Source organism: Protopterus annectens, chromosome 4.part1 (assembly GCF_019279795.1).
Source record: "Protopterus annectens isolate FY-2018-M chromosome 4.part1, PAN1.0, whole genome shotgun sequence".
NCBI classification, from domain to species: domain Eukaryota; kingdom Metazoa; phylum Chordata; order Ceratodontiformes; family Protopteridae; genus Protopterus; species Protopterus annectens.
In genome coordinates, this window is record NC_056734.1 from 681,725,745 (window position 1) to 681,744,407 (window position 18,663).

The 18,663-nt window shown below is 44.2% G+C and overlaps 1 protein-coding gene across 1 annotated transcript in view; it reads right to left on the reverse strand.

Annotated features, from left to right (window-relative positions):
* SRPRB (SRP receptor subunit beta) overlaps positions 1–18,663 on the reverse strand; it is a 437,229-nt gene that overhangs the window by 233,025 nt on the left and 185,541 nt on the right. The window contains exon 5 of the mRNA XM_044070458.1: positions 15,322–15,458. Coding sequence (XP_043926393.1) covers positions 15,322–15,458 — 137 coding nt within the window. The remainder of the gene's footprint in view (positions 1–15,321; positions 15,459–18,663) is intronic.

Consider the following 18,663-nt stretch of genomic DNA (forward strand, 5'->3'; position numbering starts at 1 on the left):
TGTTGCAATCCTGACTTACGGGATTTCTTGCTCAAAAGTCCTTGGTCGGCCTACCAGAGTGAAAAAATTCCCTCCTCCTAAGGCTAGTGGACACACTACCCTGACACTGGTATGTTTTGAGTATAAAGGGAGCCAGCCGATGCAATGACATCAGTTTTTCTTGCCCCTAGAAGGTAGGAGCCCTATTGGTGACCCTTAAGTGAGGGGTTAAATAAGAGGAAATGGTGTTGGAAGGGGCCCCCCCCGCATAGGGTCCTCTGTCAGGAGAGGACAGGGAAGCGAGCTGTTACTGTAAGGAGAATAAGGGGGATGGAGGGAGGGAAAGGAGACTGCAACAGTGAATACTCTCAAGCATCTACATTTATGGTAAGTGTACACAACTGTACTATGTTCATGTTTCACTGTTGCAGTCTTGACTTGTGGGATGATTTCCAAAGCTGTGAAGAGGGTGGAAGGAGTATTAAGGACAGAAGAGGGTGCCTGCAACACAGCAATGACAAACCATGCTCTGGACCTGGTGAAGGCTGACAGATGGTAGTGTTTGGTAAAGGTATGCACAGATGACCATGTAGCTGCTTCCAAAATGTCTTTGGTAGGTACTCCCTTTAGGAAAGCTGTGGAGGTAGAAGTGACCCTAGAGGAGTGTGTCCTAACAGATTCAGGAGGTTTCTTGCCTTGGTAGGTGTAAAAAAAAAAGAAATGCAGTGGGAGATCCACTTGGAAATAGTTTGGAAACTGGTTTGCCTTCATATTCCAAGACAACCAGTTCCGTTTTCCTGACAGCTTTAGTTCTGTCAGCGTAGTAGCGAAGTTGCCTGTGCACATCCAATGAATGAAGGATTCTTTCTACTGGGTTCTGTGGTCTAGGGAAGATAGTAGGCAAGTGTATGGCCTGGTTCAAGGAAGTGTCTGACACCAACCTGGGCATAAAGGACGGGTTAGTTCTGAGTGATACTCTGTCAGGGTGGAAAATAAGGAATGATTCCACTGCCATGAGGGCTTGCAACTCAATAGACCCTTCTAGCTGAGGTGACTGACAGTAAGAGCGCACTCTTCTATGTCAAGAATTTTATTTCAGTGGAAGCAGCTGGTTCAAAGGGGGGCAAGGTCAATTTTTATAGAACAAAGCTGAGGTCCCAAGGAGGGGAGGGTTGCCTCCTGGGAGGTCAGAGATGAAGCACTCCCCTAAGGAATTGTATCATCAGAGGGTGGGAGAAGATATGAGAAAGATAAGGAATGTGGGTTGAAATGACAGAGGCTGTATCTTAATGGATGAGAAGGACAAGCCTCTGTCGACCAATACAGCCAGGTAGTCTAAGATGGCTGCAGTGTTGGCTGAGGAAGGGTTGAGGCCTTTCCCCTGACACCAGAGAATCTTTTCCACCTGACAGCCTATTTTTTCTAGTACTGGATCTTCTAGATTCTGAGTATATTAAGCACCTGGCTACTAAGAGGAAGCTCAGGATAGAAGTTTGTTGAATTATCCAGGCTGAGAGTTTGAGAGTCTGCAGGCTGGAGTGCAGGAGTTTCCCCTTTGCCAGAGTCAGCAGATTTACTCTATGGTAGCTAACAAGGTTTTTCTTTGGTCAAAGTCATTAGCAGAGGGGTACCAATGCTGCCTGGCCAGTCTGGAGCCATCAGGATGACCCTCTGTCCTTCTTTAGGAGGACTCTTGGAAGGAGAAGCAGGGGAGGTAATGCGCAGAGAAGCAGATGGTTCCAGGGAAAAGGCATCTGACCTCCAGGCTGTGCGAAGTTTGTTCCTGGAACAGAATCTTTTCAGCAGAGCATTTTTGTTGGTGGAAAAAAGGTCTGTTTGGGGGGATCCCCATTTCTGGGCTATGCTGAGATCCATCAAGTGTCTGCTGAGGTGGTCCGTTAAAGTGTTCCGAGCTCCAGGAAGGTACTGGGCCATCAGGTGCAACCCCATAGCAACTGCTGTCTCCTAGATCTGCACTTCCAGAGAGCAAAGAGGGTAGGAGTGGGTGCCCCCATGTTTAAGTACCACAACTGTTATTTTGTTCATTTTGATAAACAGGATCCCTGGTTTCCAGTGATCTTGGAAGGCCCTCAAGCCCTTCTGTACTGCAATCAGTTCTTTCCAATTTATGCGTTTGTGCCCTAACTGTTTTTCCCATTTGCCCTGAGATAGGTGGTGCTGGAAATTGGCTCCCCGAGCTGTGTCTGATGCATCCATGGTTAAGGTTTGGTCCTGAGGGATGAACCTGAAGGGGAGACCCTGGTTCTGTGTACATGCTCGTGCCCACCATGCTAGTCCCCCTCACTGAGGAAGGGAATTTGCAGAATTACTGTCTCCAGGGGCTACTTCCGCGGTGGTGCAGCGGTAGCGTTGTTGCCTCACAGCAAGAGGTTCTCCCATTCGATTCTCGGCTGGAGTGCGGGGTGTGCCCTCTGTGTGGAGTCTGCATGTCCTCCCTGCGGTTGTGTGGGCATTCGAAAGACATGCGTAAATGGGTGTGCCTTCGTTGAAGGTTTAACGTCGAGCTGGCACTGGCATTCGTGAAAATATACTGCCAATCATTGGCGGACCGGAGTTCCGCTGTGGTGACCCCTAACCGGGAAAAGCCAAAAGACAACAACAACTGTCTCCAGGGGCTGTGAATGTTGGCACCAGATATTCTTGAGATACCACTGAAGTTTTCTCATGTGAAGCCTCATCAGATGGATCATTAGTATGCAAAATGCCATGTAGCCCAGTGCTCTGAAAAATTCCCTGGCTGAAAGGCATTGTCTCTGCATAATGCCCTAGATGTATTGGGTTAGAAAAGCAGCCTTGTCTGGTGGAAGGAATGCCTTTTGGAAGGAGGAACCCAGTAGAGCCCCCAGGAAAACTATCCTGGTGGCAGGGTTTGTGTTGGATTTGTTGAGGTTTATGGTGAACCCTAGGGGAAAAGAGTATGTTTTAGGTGAAAGCCAGATCCCTGAGGAGCTTTCACTTGACTTGTGGCTTATATGAGGCAGTCATCCAGTTAAGGGTAAATTTGGATGCCTCTCATTCTGCCGAAGGCAATCACAGGGGCCAAACATTTTGAGAAGACCCTGGGGGCAGCAGACAAGCCAAAGGTAATAGCAGAGAATTGAAAGTGAGTTGCACCTGCTCTAAAGCATAGAAAACTTCTGCAAGGTTCTTCTATAAGAAAGTGTAGGTAGGCATCTTTCAGGTCCAGAGTAACCATTACAGCCTGAGGGGTTATCATGGGAGCAGCATTTGAAGAGAAAGCATTTTGCATTTGGGAACTAAGAGAGACTGACTGAGGATGGGCAGATCCAGGATAGGGCACCAGGAGCCTTTTTTCCAGGGTACCAGGAATAGCCTAGAGTAAAACCCTTTTCCTATCTGGTGGTTTGGTACTGGGTTCCATAAAGCCCTGTGTGCACAGATATTTGAATCTGAGAAATGGCCTCTTTGGTTTTGCGGTACATTAGGGAGGCCTGAGAATTTTAATGGTTCTTTGAAAGTGAGCCTGTAGCAGTTTGAAAAAACTTCCAGCACCCACAAGTCGGAGGTGATAAGGACCCAGCTCTCCTTGACTAAGGAAAGTTTTCCCCCTAGTCTCCCTTCTACCTTTTTTGGAGTTGGGCGTGGGAGCAGAGTCACTGCTGACATGAAAGAAAAGAAAGTTCCCCAGTGGGGTACTTGGCTTTTAGAAGATTTCTCACTCTGGTGGGGACCAACTAACGCACTCACTACTGCTTCGGGCTCCAATGGCAAGAAAGACTGATGTTGTGGCACTGGCTGGCTCTCTTTATACCCAAACTTAGCACTGTCAGGGTAGAGTGTACGCCAGCCTTAGGAGGAGGGAGATTTTTATTCTGGTAGTCGGGCCAACCAAGGGCTTCCAAAGCAGGAAATCTCATAAGTCAGGACTGCAACAGTGAAAACGAAGAATATCTATAGTTTAAGCATGCTCTTAACATTAAGCGAATAAAATTCAAACTGGAAGGCTTGGTAAGACATTCCCACCAAAAGAATTCACGTGAATCTTGACACAGCCTAGCACCTGATGACAATAGCAAGCTGAAGTGGAGGGTATTACAAAGAGACAGGAAGGTGGAGAGCTGTCTTTCATATGCAAATATCTGCTAAATACCTCCATTAGCTTAAAAATGGTGTACAGAAAGAGGGATTAGAATTGGTCTGTAAGACAGAGAGGTCATAGCCCAGACAGACAGTGACAGGCCAGCAGAACAACATCTGAGACTTTCTGGCAACCCTACCAGTCTAAGGAAGGACTGGAATGGTTGAACAAAGCTAAATGTGAGCAAAGAAGGGAAGGCCAGTAAACAAGAATATCATAATGAAATGACTGATTTCAAAGTGATAAGGTGAATGATATAGCTTTACAAACTGCTTGGAAAGCTGAATCTTATTCTTTTTCACCTCCTGGATATAAGTTGGGAAGGAAAACAATACAGTAAACAACCTCATTTAATGTATTTTTTTTACATTCATTATCCTAACTTCTCAAATGCTGGGTGCACAAAAACTTCAATCAAGCCAAGTCTCACCAGTACTAACTATGTGAGAAAAAGGACAAAAACAGCACTATGAATTCATGTTACAGGTATAAAGGCAAATGATGGAATGGACTGGCATATTTTTATCCAAGTGGGAGCAGCACTGCAGTACTTGTTATTTTAAGGACACAGGCTTCAAGGGAGCCTGGCATGTGAGAAGAGAAGACATGGACATGAAGGCTTTGTCCTACTGTAACAACTGCAAATTCCTGATGTATACAAGAATACAGCAGGAAACATGGGAAGAGTTGTAGTAAGCTGTCCAGCCACTTAAATGGCACAATGCATACCTTGACAAAAATCAGATGAGCAGTAAGCTGCAACTCTCCAAACCTATGATGCACAAGGCACTAGAAGATAAAGGACAGAGAGACAAAAGGTGCACCAGCTGCAAGATCACAACATAATTCCCAAATTCAGGCCATGACTAGTTTAAACACCGACAAGGATGCTAACAGGGCGGTTTTGTGACTCTAATACATAATACTTTGATTTAGTAATCCTACCTTTCATTCTATGTAATGTGCTACAGAAATGAGTATTCTTTCTACAGAAAACTATGAAATTTCAGACAAATGGTGATTAGAATGATGGAGAAGAAAAGACAGCAGGGGAAGGGACAACTGCACTTAAAGTCCCCCTCACTTGCAGTTTAACTCAATCGCAAGGTTTCCTTCCCTCAGCAAGACTTCAGTGTAATTTAGTTATCAGGGACTACCTTGTACATTATAAAAAAAAAATTCCACTTCCTTTCCTTGGAATCAAATGAAGGGAAAATTTCACTTTTTTATGCTTAAGCTCTCAACATGCTTTGGGAGAAGAAATGGTCTCCACCTACGTGACACCACAGAGATCAGATGAGAAAGCAAGAAATGTGGAAAATTTATAAAAACTACAGAAAACTCCTTTAACAACTTCATGTCAATCAAGATCTGATGCAGCATGAAAGGTTAATATCGACAGCCCAGGATAGTGGACTACTTACAAGTTGGTTTACAAAGGTCCATTGAACATATCGGAGAAACAGACAAATGGAGGTTTTATAAAACAAAATTGGAAACAGTCGCACATCTTGTTGGGTGTGATACACCAATGGCAGAAAACCTTTATACTGAAAGGTATAATAATGTGCCAGGACTGTTGCACTGGAGATTGTGCAAAAATTAATATACTGAAATAGCTGAGAAGCATTGGAAATATGAGCCACAAAGCATTATACAAAATGATGAAGTTTATAACACATGGGATCACTCATTACCAAGAGTTCAAAAAACAGACACAAGAAAACCAGATATAATAATCCATGAAAGAAGACAAATAGTATTGATCACTGAAATTGCTATATCCGGTGATTACATAGAGAGAGACAAAGTCATAAAATACCAGGATTTACAGGCAGAAACAAGGGCAATGTGGAAGAAGGATAACACGATATTTCTAACAGTAGCAGGAGTAATGGGTCTCATAAAAAAGAATTTACAGTCGTATTTAGTTACCGATACATGTAAATAATTATATATGAATTGCAGAAAGTCAATTCTGGGCACATTGTGGGCACTGCGAAGAACGCTTTTGGCTAACATCAAAGACTGAAACAATACTAATTTCATGAACTTTAAATCATACTTCGACTTAGACATGGAGTCCATTCCAGTCATGGTATTAGAAAACCAAAAAAACTTGGAGAAATTAAACTGAGGAAATATACTTTTTTCCTGTCAGATATTGCCCAGAAACTGATGTTAGCTGCTATGGACTGTGTCAAGATTCATGTGATCCAAGTGCTTACCATCAGGAAGTTTTTTGTCCAAAAGCTCAGGTTTCACTTAGTTTGCACTGCCAGGTGTAACATTCTTTCTGTTCTTTTATTTACTGCCCCTTGCTACCAGTCCAGTATTTTTTCATAACTGATTCATTTCTTCTCTTTACAAGACAGTGAAAAAGTACAGTTGTGTACACTTACCCTAAATGTAGATGTTCAAGTGTATTCACTGTTGCAGTCATCACCTGTGGATTATCCCTGCTGCGGTAGACCTCGGCCGGCCTGAATACCAGAGTCAATGTTTTTGTGCGCCGGCTGCTGTCACCTGTAGTCTGACGTCAGGTCATCAGTACTATAAAGCAAGGCAGCAGTCATTACATCAGTCTTTCTTGCCGTGGAGCACTGCAGGCAGTGGGGAATAGCAAAATTACTTTTGCAACCCTTCCATTCCAGTAGCTTCTGCCACTCACTCATGATCCAGCAGGGTTAATTCACTGCAGTGACAGTTCTGATGTCTCAGTGTGTCGAAGAGTGTCTGTCAATAGCTAAAGGACTACACATTTTTACACAAAAGCCTACAATTCAGCTGCTTTCTTTGGCTTGAGCTATACAACTATTGGGCATAGTGTAAATACTGTCTTACAGAAACAAAAATACAGGTCAAGCAAGGAAAAATAGAAACAGCCCTGTTACAGAAGGTGTGTAAGACCTCTAGGACTCGCTACTGCGGTTGTATATCAATGGAATGAGAAAACACCAATTCTTATTGTCTAGTATGAATTATATAAACTTGACTTGAAATGGATTCTCAGAAAAAACGACATCACGTTAATATGGCAGGTCCCTCGATGGCCATTTTGTGGAAGAAATTAACATTTTATAAGAAAAACTTGGTCTGATTATGATGCATTAAAATAACTCAAAGATACAATGGAAAAAATTAGAAGTTATGTACCTACCATAACGTTCCATGTTAGTTGTCTTCTCTCGCCTTCTTTCTTGCTGGATGGGTTTGGAGCCGATCCTCGGCTCCGACTCGGCACTTGCTTAGCTTGAGAACTCCTTTTACCAGCTCGAGGCAACCCTATATCCCATGATGCAAGGCGGGACTACCTCAGATCCCGTTTGGTAGCTAACCTACCCTGCTAAGGACTAACCTAATATATTTTAGGAAACCCTAGTTCATAATAAAGGAGTCCTCTAATGAAGGCTCAGGAGGAAACAACCTGATAAGAGGAACTCTTCAAGATCTGTCCAGGCCAGGGGGAAGGAGGGAGGGACGCAAGAAAGAAGGCGAGAGAAGACAACTAACATGGTAGGTACATAACTTCTAAATGTTATGTTGTCAATCTCGCCTTCATTCTTGCTGGATGGGACCGCGTCCCTAGCACCTGTATCCCGGGTGGCTCAATGGAACAGATTCTTGAGAACTGTGGAACCAAAACTGGCCCTGTCTCTGGAGGCCAAATCTAACTTGTAATGAGAGACAAAGGTATGAGGAGTGGCCCAAGTAGCTGCTGCACAAATGGTATCAATGGGTAGTCTATCCTGAAAGGCTGCAGAAGTGGATAGACTCCTGGTTGAGTGTGCTTTCGGTTTAGAAGGTAGTTGCTTGCCTCTGAGTGAATACACATAAGAAATGGTGAAAGACAACCATCTGGATAAGGTCACTTTAGACACTGGGAGACCTTTCCTGTTTTCTGCATAGGAGACAAATAATTGGTCCGATTTCCTGAATTGTTTCGTTCTATGCAAATAGTACCCGAGCTGACGATGGACATCCAAAAAATGAAGCTTTTGTTCAGCTCTGTCAGAATAATTTGGGAAAAAGACTGGTAGATCGATGGATTGATTAATATTGGTTTGAGAAACAACTTTGGGGAGAAAGGGCGGGTTCGTTCTTAAGGATACCCTGTCCTTGTGAAAAACCAAGTAAGGGGAACGGATGTAGAGAGCTTGAATCTCGGAAACCATTCTTGCTGAAGTGACAGCCAGTAAAAATATAGTTTTCCAGGACAATAATTTCAATGAACATGAAGCAGACTGTTCAAAGGGTGGTAACATTAAGGATGCCAACATTAAATTTAGATCCCATTGTGGAGGAGGATGTTTTATTGGCGGCTTTAGGAGAAACACTCCTCTCAGAAAGGCCTTGCATAGTCTATGAGACATAATGTTATGATCTTGCAAGCCAACATGATACTTGGAAATAGCAGCCAGTTGAACTTTTACTGTAGATGAAGAAGATCCTGACTGAAAAACTTCAGCCAGGAAATCTAAAACAGAATGCACAGGAGCAGTAAAGGGATCAATATTTCTGGAATTTGCCCAAATGGAAAAACGTCGCCACTTGCTAGCATAAACGGTTCTGGTGGACGACTTTAAAGAAGCCACTAAGATATCTCTGACCGGATCAGAGATCATAGGAAGCCTGGCTAGGGAAGGAAGTGGAGCAACCAAGCAGTGAGGTTGAGAGAATGAATGGCCGGGTGCTGTTGACCCGACTGGTGGATCAAGAGATCCGGAACTGGGTCCAGATGCCAGGGCTGCACCAGGAGGTGATGATGCAGAGACGGAAACCAAATTTGTCGAGGCAGTAAGGGGCAATGAGAATCAACTTGGCCCTCAAAACGGTGGCTTTCTGAATGACTTGTGGAATCAAGGGAAAAGGAGGAAAAGCGTACAGAAGTCCCCGGGGCCAATCCTGGGTTAGAGAGTCTCTCAGGGGTTGGCCTGGTAGGGGAAAGAGGGTGAAAAAATCGGGGCACTTGTTGTTTTGGGGTGTAGCAAAAAGATAGCAACAAGGTGTGCCCCACTTCAGAAAAATCTGGTCCACTACAGATTGATTGAGAGACCACTAGTGAGGCATGAGAATGGATCTGCTCAGCCTGTCCGCCAAGAGGTTGGACCTGCCGGGGATGTGCATTGCTATCAGAAACCGATGAGAGGAGATTGCCCATTGCCAAAGTCTGAGAGCTTCTCGACACAACGGATAGGACCTGGTCCCGCCCTGCTTGTTGATGTACCAGACCACGGACATGTTGTCCGTTTGTACTGCAATAGTCCCCGCGGGAAGAAAGTCATTGAGGGCTTGCAACGTTAAAAGCACCGCTCTCATCTCCAGGACATTTATGTGCAGATGGTATTCTATGGGTTGCCACGTCCCGTGGACCATCCTGCCCTGATAATGCCCCCCCACCCGATCAGAGAGGCATCCGTAGTAACTGTGGCAACCGGAGGAGGGGGAACAAAAGGTCGGCCCTGATGAAGAAGAGGGGAAGATATCCACCAGTTCAGATGAGTCCTGCACAATTGTGTGACTAAGATTTCGTGCCTCATCGGAAGACTGTGGAACAACCACTGACTGAATAACATCCACTGCAGAAGACGCATGTGGAAGCGAACCAGTGGTAGAAGAACAATGGCCGCAGCCATAAGACCTAGAACCTTTAGTATCAGTCTGGCTTTGACTTTGCTGCTCTGCAATAAAATCCGAACGTATTTTTGGATGTCCAGAATTCTTTGATCTGTTAGTCTGGCTAACATTTTGACGGTGTTTAATTCTGCGCCTATAAAGGTGATAGATTGGCAAGGCCGCAGAGAAGATTTTTCGAAATTCACTGAAATTCCCAAACTCCTGCATAGCTGCAGAGTGTAGTCTCTGGTCTGAAGAAGCTGACACCTGGTGGTGGCAGAGAGGAGCCAGTCGTCTAAATAAGGAAACACCTGGAATCCTTGACGTCTCAGATGAGCTGTGACCACTGCCATGCATTTGGTAAACACTCTGGGGGCTGAAGTGAGACCAAAGGGCAGGGCTCTGAATTGGTAATGACTGGTCCCTAGCCGAAAGCGGAGAAACCTTCTGGGCCTGTGAATCTTTATGTGATAGTACGCGTCCTGAAGGTCTATAGAGCACATCCAGTTGTCCTTGCCCAGAAAGGGCAGAATGGACTGAAGCGTGACCATCCGAATCTTGCCTTCTTGACAAATCTGTTTAGACTGCTCAGGTCTAATATTGGTCTCCAATCTCCCGTCCTTTTGGGGACCAAAAGAATCTCGAGTAGACGCGGATCCTACTTGGTCTGCGGAACAGTCTGGATGGCTCTTTTTCTAGGAGCTTTAAAAACTCCTGTTCTGCCAAATCCCTTTGACCGGGTGAGATGTCTGGAAGGGATTGTTGAGGTATGGGATACCTTTCGAAAGGGATTTTGTAACCCTCGGATATGATCGACTGTACCCACATATCTTGTGAAAGGGAATGCCAGGCTACTGGGTACAGCGAAATCCTTCCCGACTGCCTCCAAGGGTGGACAGTCGGGCAACACCTCAGGGGTGCTGAAAGGGCTTCTCAGGAAGAGACTCCCTGTTGCCCTGGTTCTGAGGGCCCCCCCTGCCTCTAGGGCGGCGTCTATTATTGTAACCCCCTCTGCCTCTGGGGGTAAACTGACCACGTGTGTCCAGTGTAGCTCGTTGGGCTTTGCGGAACCACATCTTCCCTCCCTTCTGACCCTTGGGATAGGGTCTAGAAGGGGTGGAAAAATGGACTCCAACGGCAGAAAGAGTTTTACCGTCCTGCTCACACCTGGTCAAGGTTTCCTTCACCTGAGGTCCGAACACGGCCGAACCGTCAAAGGGGGTATTGGTGAAGGACGCCTTAAAGGGGTCCGCAAAATTACAAAGCCGCATCCAGGCTTGACGTCTAAGAGCCACTCCTGTGCCTGCGGCCCTGCTCGCTCCATCGGCTGCATAGGATATGAGCCGCATGGAGGAGTTGGCTAAGGAATTCAGGATTGCTAGCTGTGAGGCAATCTTTTCTTGAGCCCCAGCAGCAGAAGGATCCTGGACCACTTCACCTAGTTCTTTGAGAATATCTCTTTGAAGCCTGGTGAAGTGACAAAGGTAGTTCAGCGAACGCATAGCAAAGGTCGCTGAAGAAAACATCCGCTTTCCATACCTGTCCATGGTCCTAGAATCTTTGTTAGGAGGATGGACAGGTACTGAAGGATCCGCAAGTTCCTTCTTAGTGGCCGCCGCCACCACCATAGCATCCACAGAGACGCCCTTGGAAAGAAACTGTTTGTCCGTAGGGGCCGTAATAAATTTGGATGGTCTCCTGGGGACAGGTTCCACAGAATCTGGAGCTGCCCACACCTTCCGAGCCACTACCTGCATAAGTGGGTCGAAAGGCGGAGACACCCAGGAGGTGGAGGTCGGGATCCAAAGCCTCCAGGTATACAGACTCATCCTCGGAGGGTCAATGGAGGGCCAATTCCCCTCTGTTTGAGGAGCTCAAGGATGTCTGAAAAGGAGACATCCTCAGAGGGGATCGGGAACCCTCCGACTCATCTAAGTCGGTATCAGATGTAGTAGACTCAGGGGAGTCTGTGTGTTTCCTCTTACACGTCCTCTTCCGAGGGGGTTCCCCTGCAGGATCAGGAGAAACCTCGGAAGAGGAAGATATTCCCAATGGGGAAACCTGGGGCGATGGATCCCTGGGCCTGAGAGCAAGAGGCTGGCAAGAGGCGTCTACAGGCACCGAAGAGGGAGGAGCTAGAGGGATGGACCGTTGACCTGGCTCAGGTGCCAGGACACTCCTCATCACCTCAAGGGCTTCCCTCCCCCGGGAGACCGGAATATTCCCGTTCCGAGGAAATAGGAATTCCCGGCTCCACTGAGAGGGAAGGCTCCGAGGCCGATGTCGGTGCCGAGCTTACCAAAGCCGAAGCCCCGAGAGGGAGAGCGGGGTCGGACAAGGGTCCGATGCCACTAGCCCCCTCGGAGCCGACAAGGGAAACTCGACGACCGGATCCCTCCAAGGAAGGTCTCAAGGAGGAGATCAGAGCCGAAGACGACGGAGCCGAAAAAGGATGTATCGGTTCCAGCGCCGACACAGTCGCTGTCCCGAGAAGCTCCGGCTCCGAACTCTGGTGGGGAGTCGGAGGAGGAAGTTCAAGGGTGAAGCAATAGCCGAAGTCTGCTGAGACGGGCTATGGAGCATTTGGTCCAGTGCCTGCGACTTTAACAGCCTGCTTACCACCCTCTCTAAATCGTGGTCAGACAGCCTGGAAGATCTCGAAGATCGGCTCCAATGACTCCGCTCCGACAAAAGAGGAGACCCCGGAGCCGAGTGAATAGATTCCAAAGACGGGGACCGGGATCTCTTCTTGGATGAAGTCATCGGAGCCGACGTCCTATGGGTTCCAGATGGAGCCGAAGGCTTCTCGGCTCCGATACTGGATACTGTCGGCTCCAGTCGGAGCCGACAAGGCAACAGCAGATTGGGTGTCGGAACCGACCCTAGCTGAGAAGAAAGATCGGCTCCAGCCGGAGCCGATCTCGACTCCAAAGGAGTCGGAGCCACCGGGGAAGGCTTGGAAGCTGTAGCCTGACCCTTAGATGGCTTGGAAGGCTTACTGGACCCAGGTTTAGTGGGTGAACCTTCCGGCTTTAGCAAGCCACGGAGGATTAACTTATTCCTCCTTTCCTGCAGGACTCGCTGGCTAAAAGAGTGACACAAAGCACAGGAGTCCTGCAGGTGTAAAGGCCCCAGGCAGTAAACACAAGAAGTGTGACCGTCTGTCAGAGACATTTTCTGACAGCACGAGTCACACTTCTTGAAGCCCGAGACCTTTACCTCCTTAGACATAGTCTAAGAAAAAGAGTAACAAAAATACTCACACACACACCCCAAAACAGTCACACAAATTAATCCCACAAACACAGACACACAGATAGGGATTAATAAGGAAGGCCTAGGCCTAACTGAAATTTTTAAACTTTTTATAAAGTAAAAATTTTTTAACTATAAGGGGAATAGGGTGATTGTATGGACACTACACACTAAAAAATAGGAAAAGGGGAAGATAAACCCTGACTTAAGCTGTTTGAAAAACTCAAACTTACCTCAGCTGGCAAAAAAGGAGACCTCTTCGCAAAGCGGCAAACGAGATCTGAGGTAGTCCCGCCTTGCATCATGGGATATAGGGTTGCCTCGAGCTGGTAAAAGGAGTTCTCAAGCTAAGCAAGTGCCGAGTCGGAGCCGAGGATCGGCTCCGAACCCATCCAGCAAGAATGAAGGCGAGATTGACAACTTAACATCATTATGTTTTAAGGTAGAGCTTTCGATTAACTGTGCAGAGGGCTAAACCGTGACAGAAAACATGCATAAAGGGTAAGCTTCCAAACTACATAATCCCAAAGTTTATACATTGCCCCTTAAAGTAGTCAGAGGCAATGTTCCATGTTCCAATAAAAAAGAATCCAAGCAATTAAACACACACACACACACACACACACACACACACACACACACACACACACACACACACACACACACAGCAAACCATTTCAACAGGACAAGGTCAGTAAAAGGCAATGCTGTCTAATGGTTAACTTGTAGCCTTCCAAGCAATGACCTGTTTCTACCACAGCTCTTTAGCAAGTAACCAATATGAATACATGGAGAGCACTGAAATATACAGATTTCTGTACAAAAAGCAAGCCGCTGATAATTATCTTTCCAACCGACTGCTGTAAAGAAAGACTTTTTTTTAATTATGACATGGCTCTAAAAGCTTGAAGCATATGTTCAGGTTAAAGTAGTTGTCTATGATCTTCCATTTCAGAAAGTGGTCTAAGTTAATGGAGAAAGCAAAACCTTAGATGAATGCAACAAACCTTTAAAAATGGTTTATGTAATGATGGATGGAAATACCTGAATAAGGATGAGCAATGCGTGAATATTACTTGCACAAGTTTTTTTTGTTTTTTTTTAATTAATTAAAAGGAGGATGCAGGACTGTGTATGTGGACAACACATGTCTACTGCTGACTCAGAATGATTTCACTCAATGGCGCATGCAAGAAGTTAGCTATATGAAGCCAAGGCTTGGATACAAGACATGCCATTGAATAAAGGGCAGAAGAGATTATGACAAGATATGGGGTGTAGTCCAGTAATGAAACATGCATGCATTCCTTGCCAAGGCAGTATGAATATATAAACAATCACAGGGAAGATGAAAAAACATCCAGCATTCTCTGGGAAAAATCAGAGGGGAACATTCACCTTTTTTTTTCACCCTAAGCCTTTTTTCAGGAACAGCAAAGAGCCATAATCCTAATCAGATACACCGGGAGGTAGATAAATATAATAAAAAAATATATCTTCCATGCATGCTTTCACATTACAGGAAAAACAAAGGAATAGCATTTAAATGCGGTACTGAGGATTGGATGGAGGTGCAGCAAAGGTGGGGATTCTCAAATGAATGATGATGTCTTACAACAATTAGCAACAATTGAAAATGTGAAGGCCTAGAACACACACACATACATATACATATATATATATATATATATATATATATATATATATATATATATATATACATATATATGTTGTGTGTGCGCGCATGCGCAGGGGTTTTCAATCTTTCTACTTTAATTTACTCTTTTGATCAATTTAGTGCTTCAGCTGCCTCACTCAATATTGGCCGTTTTATTACTTTGCTATGTATCCAAGTTCAGCAGGTGTGTTTATTTTTTGGGGGGGGTCCTATTACTGGAGAGTGAGGTAGGAACCAGTAAAGGTTTCTTTTAAAGTTGACTTTGAAATGGTATAAAATCATAATGCATGTCATACATGCCTGTTTTACAGCAATAAAGCATGCCTTAAAGGTTCTCGAGTTTAACCTTATGATGATAACATACAAAATAAATATAATGTTCAGTGTAAAAGAAAAATAAACTTCATACAATGAACAACAAACTTACAGACATCCAAATTTTTTCAGGCAGAGAACAGAACTGAGAGGACTGCAGCTTAGCAAGAGGGCAGAAATCAAACGTACTCCCTACCTGCATATCCAACACTATCTGAACATGCACTCTGTATTTTACAAGCAGAGATCAATCAACAAGCTAGTACTGACAGAATGATAGCAATATACTGTGTAATTAATTGTTTTGTGATACTTAATTAAAACGTGACAAACTAATGTATGCTCATTTTTTGTTTACCTTGTTTGTTACACGCTATTAAGAGTGGAGGTGCATTCTTCAGGATAACACTATCCGTCAGGATACTATAAAGAAACTCTGCTACTTCCCGCACTTCTTTCTGGAATGCAGAACTATCCACAACAAATAATACAGCTCTGGAAAACAAGGACAAGCCATACAATTGTCTTAGTAGTATAAATTTTAAGCCTTTTATTTTCTAATGAAAATTGGTCAGGGTTGCCCAAAAGTAATCAAACAGGCATGGGTCCTAAAACAAATATGGATATGAACTTGACAAGATGGTTGCCACATTCAGTGAGGTTCACATAAATGAAATTAAAAGTTGAAAAGAAAGCTCAGTTAGACAAAAATGCCCCATGTCCGAAAGGGCTTTTCAATTTTTTCACAAGTATACTTACTTGTAAAATATAATTATTAGCTTCCATTATTGCTATTTCTTAACAATTGCTAACGGAACAATGGCCTGACAGACATCTTGTGTCTCGGCAGGTCCTTAGTAAATATATCAGTGGAATGGCTTATTTCTGCAGATATTATACTCTTTTTCCAATCACATAATTTGACAGCAATTAATGACTGTGTAACCCCACAAGTCTTCCAATTTCAACTTACAAAAAAATTCCACGTTCCCAACAGACCTTAGAACTGCAATGGCAGGGGAAAAAAATACAATGAACAGAAGGAATATGAAACGTTTAGTTTTTCATGAAAATACCTTCAGTCATAAAGACATAGGAAGCAAATTTCAGAAATTTCAGAGAGATATAGGAATGGAAAACCAAGCTGCACTAATACCCATGTATGGATACGGCTTTTTCATACCGCATCTTTCAACCTACCTTTTCATGCTAAAATCAGGGTTAAAGCTTAAAATAAACTGATTTTTTTTTTTTTTAAGTACTGATACTGTTCAGTAAGAAAAGACATACAAAGCATGATGTTTCATTTACATACATTCTCTAAAGAATTCTATGCTCCAAGTGTAATGTTGGGTATTTAGTAAATAAAAAATGTATTGCCTGACACAAAAATCACATCACTTATGAAAGATAATTCAAATTTTTTGAGGCAACATAAGGGCTGGGCAGCTTAATACAACCAGCATCACTTTTTAAAGGGGAAAATTGAGGGAAAAATAATACGGTATTCTCACCAGTAGCAGGAGAAAACATGGTGTAGAGAGGTTTAACCCGTTAAATAGAGACAACTTATCCTTTCACCTGCAGAACAGGACAAATCTAGGAGGTGCTGAGATGCAGCACAGTTGTGTTAGGAACTTGCCATAAATGCAGTTTACTTTCACAGCTACATTCAATCTCTTGAGAAATCGTGCCTGCAGGTAGCCTGAACGCTAGCCCGATTTCCAGAGATATACCTTCCCTTAAACACTTCAGCAGATTCTCACCCTCATTATACACACTGTTACATGGCAGTGGGAATTGGCTGATGCCAGCTTCAGATCATTCTTGCCCAGGAAGTAAATCACAGCAACACAGCCTGAACAGACTAGGAGGAAGCACCCTCAGGAGCAACTAGTGATCCCAACCTTCCTTCACCAGGAAGGATAGAAAGATCAAGAAGGGGAGTGGGCCAATTAGGGGATGGTAGGGAAGGCAAGGGGTAAAATAGGAGCCATCCCAACCCCAAGAGTTAAGACACACCAGAGTGGAACAAAGGAGGGAAACACAGTTTGCATCAGTGAATATGCTCTAACATCACATTTATGGTAAGCATCTAACACAACTGTACTACATTCATTGTGCTATTCACTGTTCGTTATAATCTGAGAAATGACTCTCAGTGGGGGTGTGGGTCTGTGTCTGTCTGTAAAGGATGAATCAAGGAAGTAAATCTTGCAAGATGGCAAAGTTAAATTCTACCCTGGCTCTAGATACCATACCTAGGGTGCAATGTTTGGAGAGGGTGTGTACCAAGGACCATGTAGCTGCTCTCAAAGTGGACTGAATGCAGACCGCCCCTCGAAATGTTGTGGGGCTGTAATGGCTCTAGTAGAATGTGCTTTGCCGTTCTCTGGGACAGGTCTGCCTTAGGCAGATTAGAGTAACAAATGCCATGAACAAGTCAATTTAAAGAGAGTTTGCTTATTGACTGGCTTTCCTTCCTTTCTCCTACCCAGGAATGTAAATAGCCAATCTGATTTTCAAAATTCTTTTGTTCAGGACAGTAGTGAAGCAATGGAGTGGAACTGCGTTCATTGTTTTGACACCAACTTCACCAAAGGATTCCCTGGGTTTTCAGTACTGCTGCTATTACTCCATCCATTCTTGGTATTTTCCTAAGGTACTTCTGCAGTGCTCAGCGTGCTTCGCGATGTATGCCAGAATGGGTTAGAAAACTGGCTGTTCAATGTTGCAATCGATATGCCATCACTTCAGATATTATTTAATTTGGTCTTACTTCCTGGTGTAAAGTGCTAATATCTGTGGCTGTTCTGACTTTACAGCTATTAATTATTTTTTTATTATGTGATATTGATATTTTGTTTAAATGCTGATGTTCCCACATATTTTCTTCTGTAGATCTGCATCAAATTTACTGTTACATTTTATAGTTTAAAAGTTACAAACACATTGTTCAATTTCATGTTTTGGTTAAAAGCACTATAATAAAACTTGAAGTTTAAAGTCTTGAGTACATGGGAGGGGTCCACTGAAAGACAGAGCAAGTCAGATATGTAGATCTTTAAAGAAGTGTAAGAGAAGTTCATCTTGAAAAGGACTGATAAGTAGTCCATGGCCAGTGTCACATACGCAGTGTTTGGCTCTTGGTCCCTGGACAGGTAACATGTGGAAATCATTTACATTTTGCTAGCTAAGATGTTCTTGTCCTCAACTTCCTAGCTACCTCAGACTAAGCACATCCTCTGAATCCATGTGCTACAAGCCTTATAAAGGGACCTTTTGTTCAAAGTGAGGAGGGACACACACTGAGGCAACATCCCTCACTTTCCCTTACTAGGCTTAGCAGACAGGAGAATCAGTGCTGTCTGGGCCAAATCAAAGCTATTAAGATTACTTTTAGTCTGCCCTCCATGAACTTTTGTAATGTCCTGGGAAAAGGGTACTGCATGAAAAGTTTACAGAAACAGACCTGTCCATTTGAGAGAGAAAGCATCTTCCATGTAGATGGTGTTGCTGTCCTGCAGCAAAACATTTTCAACTGTCATTCCTCAGCACAGACAAAGATTTACTTCTAGTACATCCCGTGTCTAGTGAGAGCCAGGAACACTTTTCTATTTAACATCTATTCATATGGACCTATCCCATCTGCTTAGTTTGACTGGAAATATGTTGTCTTGGAAGCTGATGAAGGCTGTTC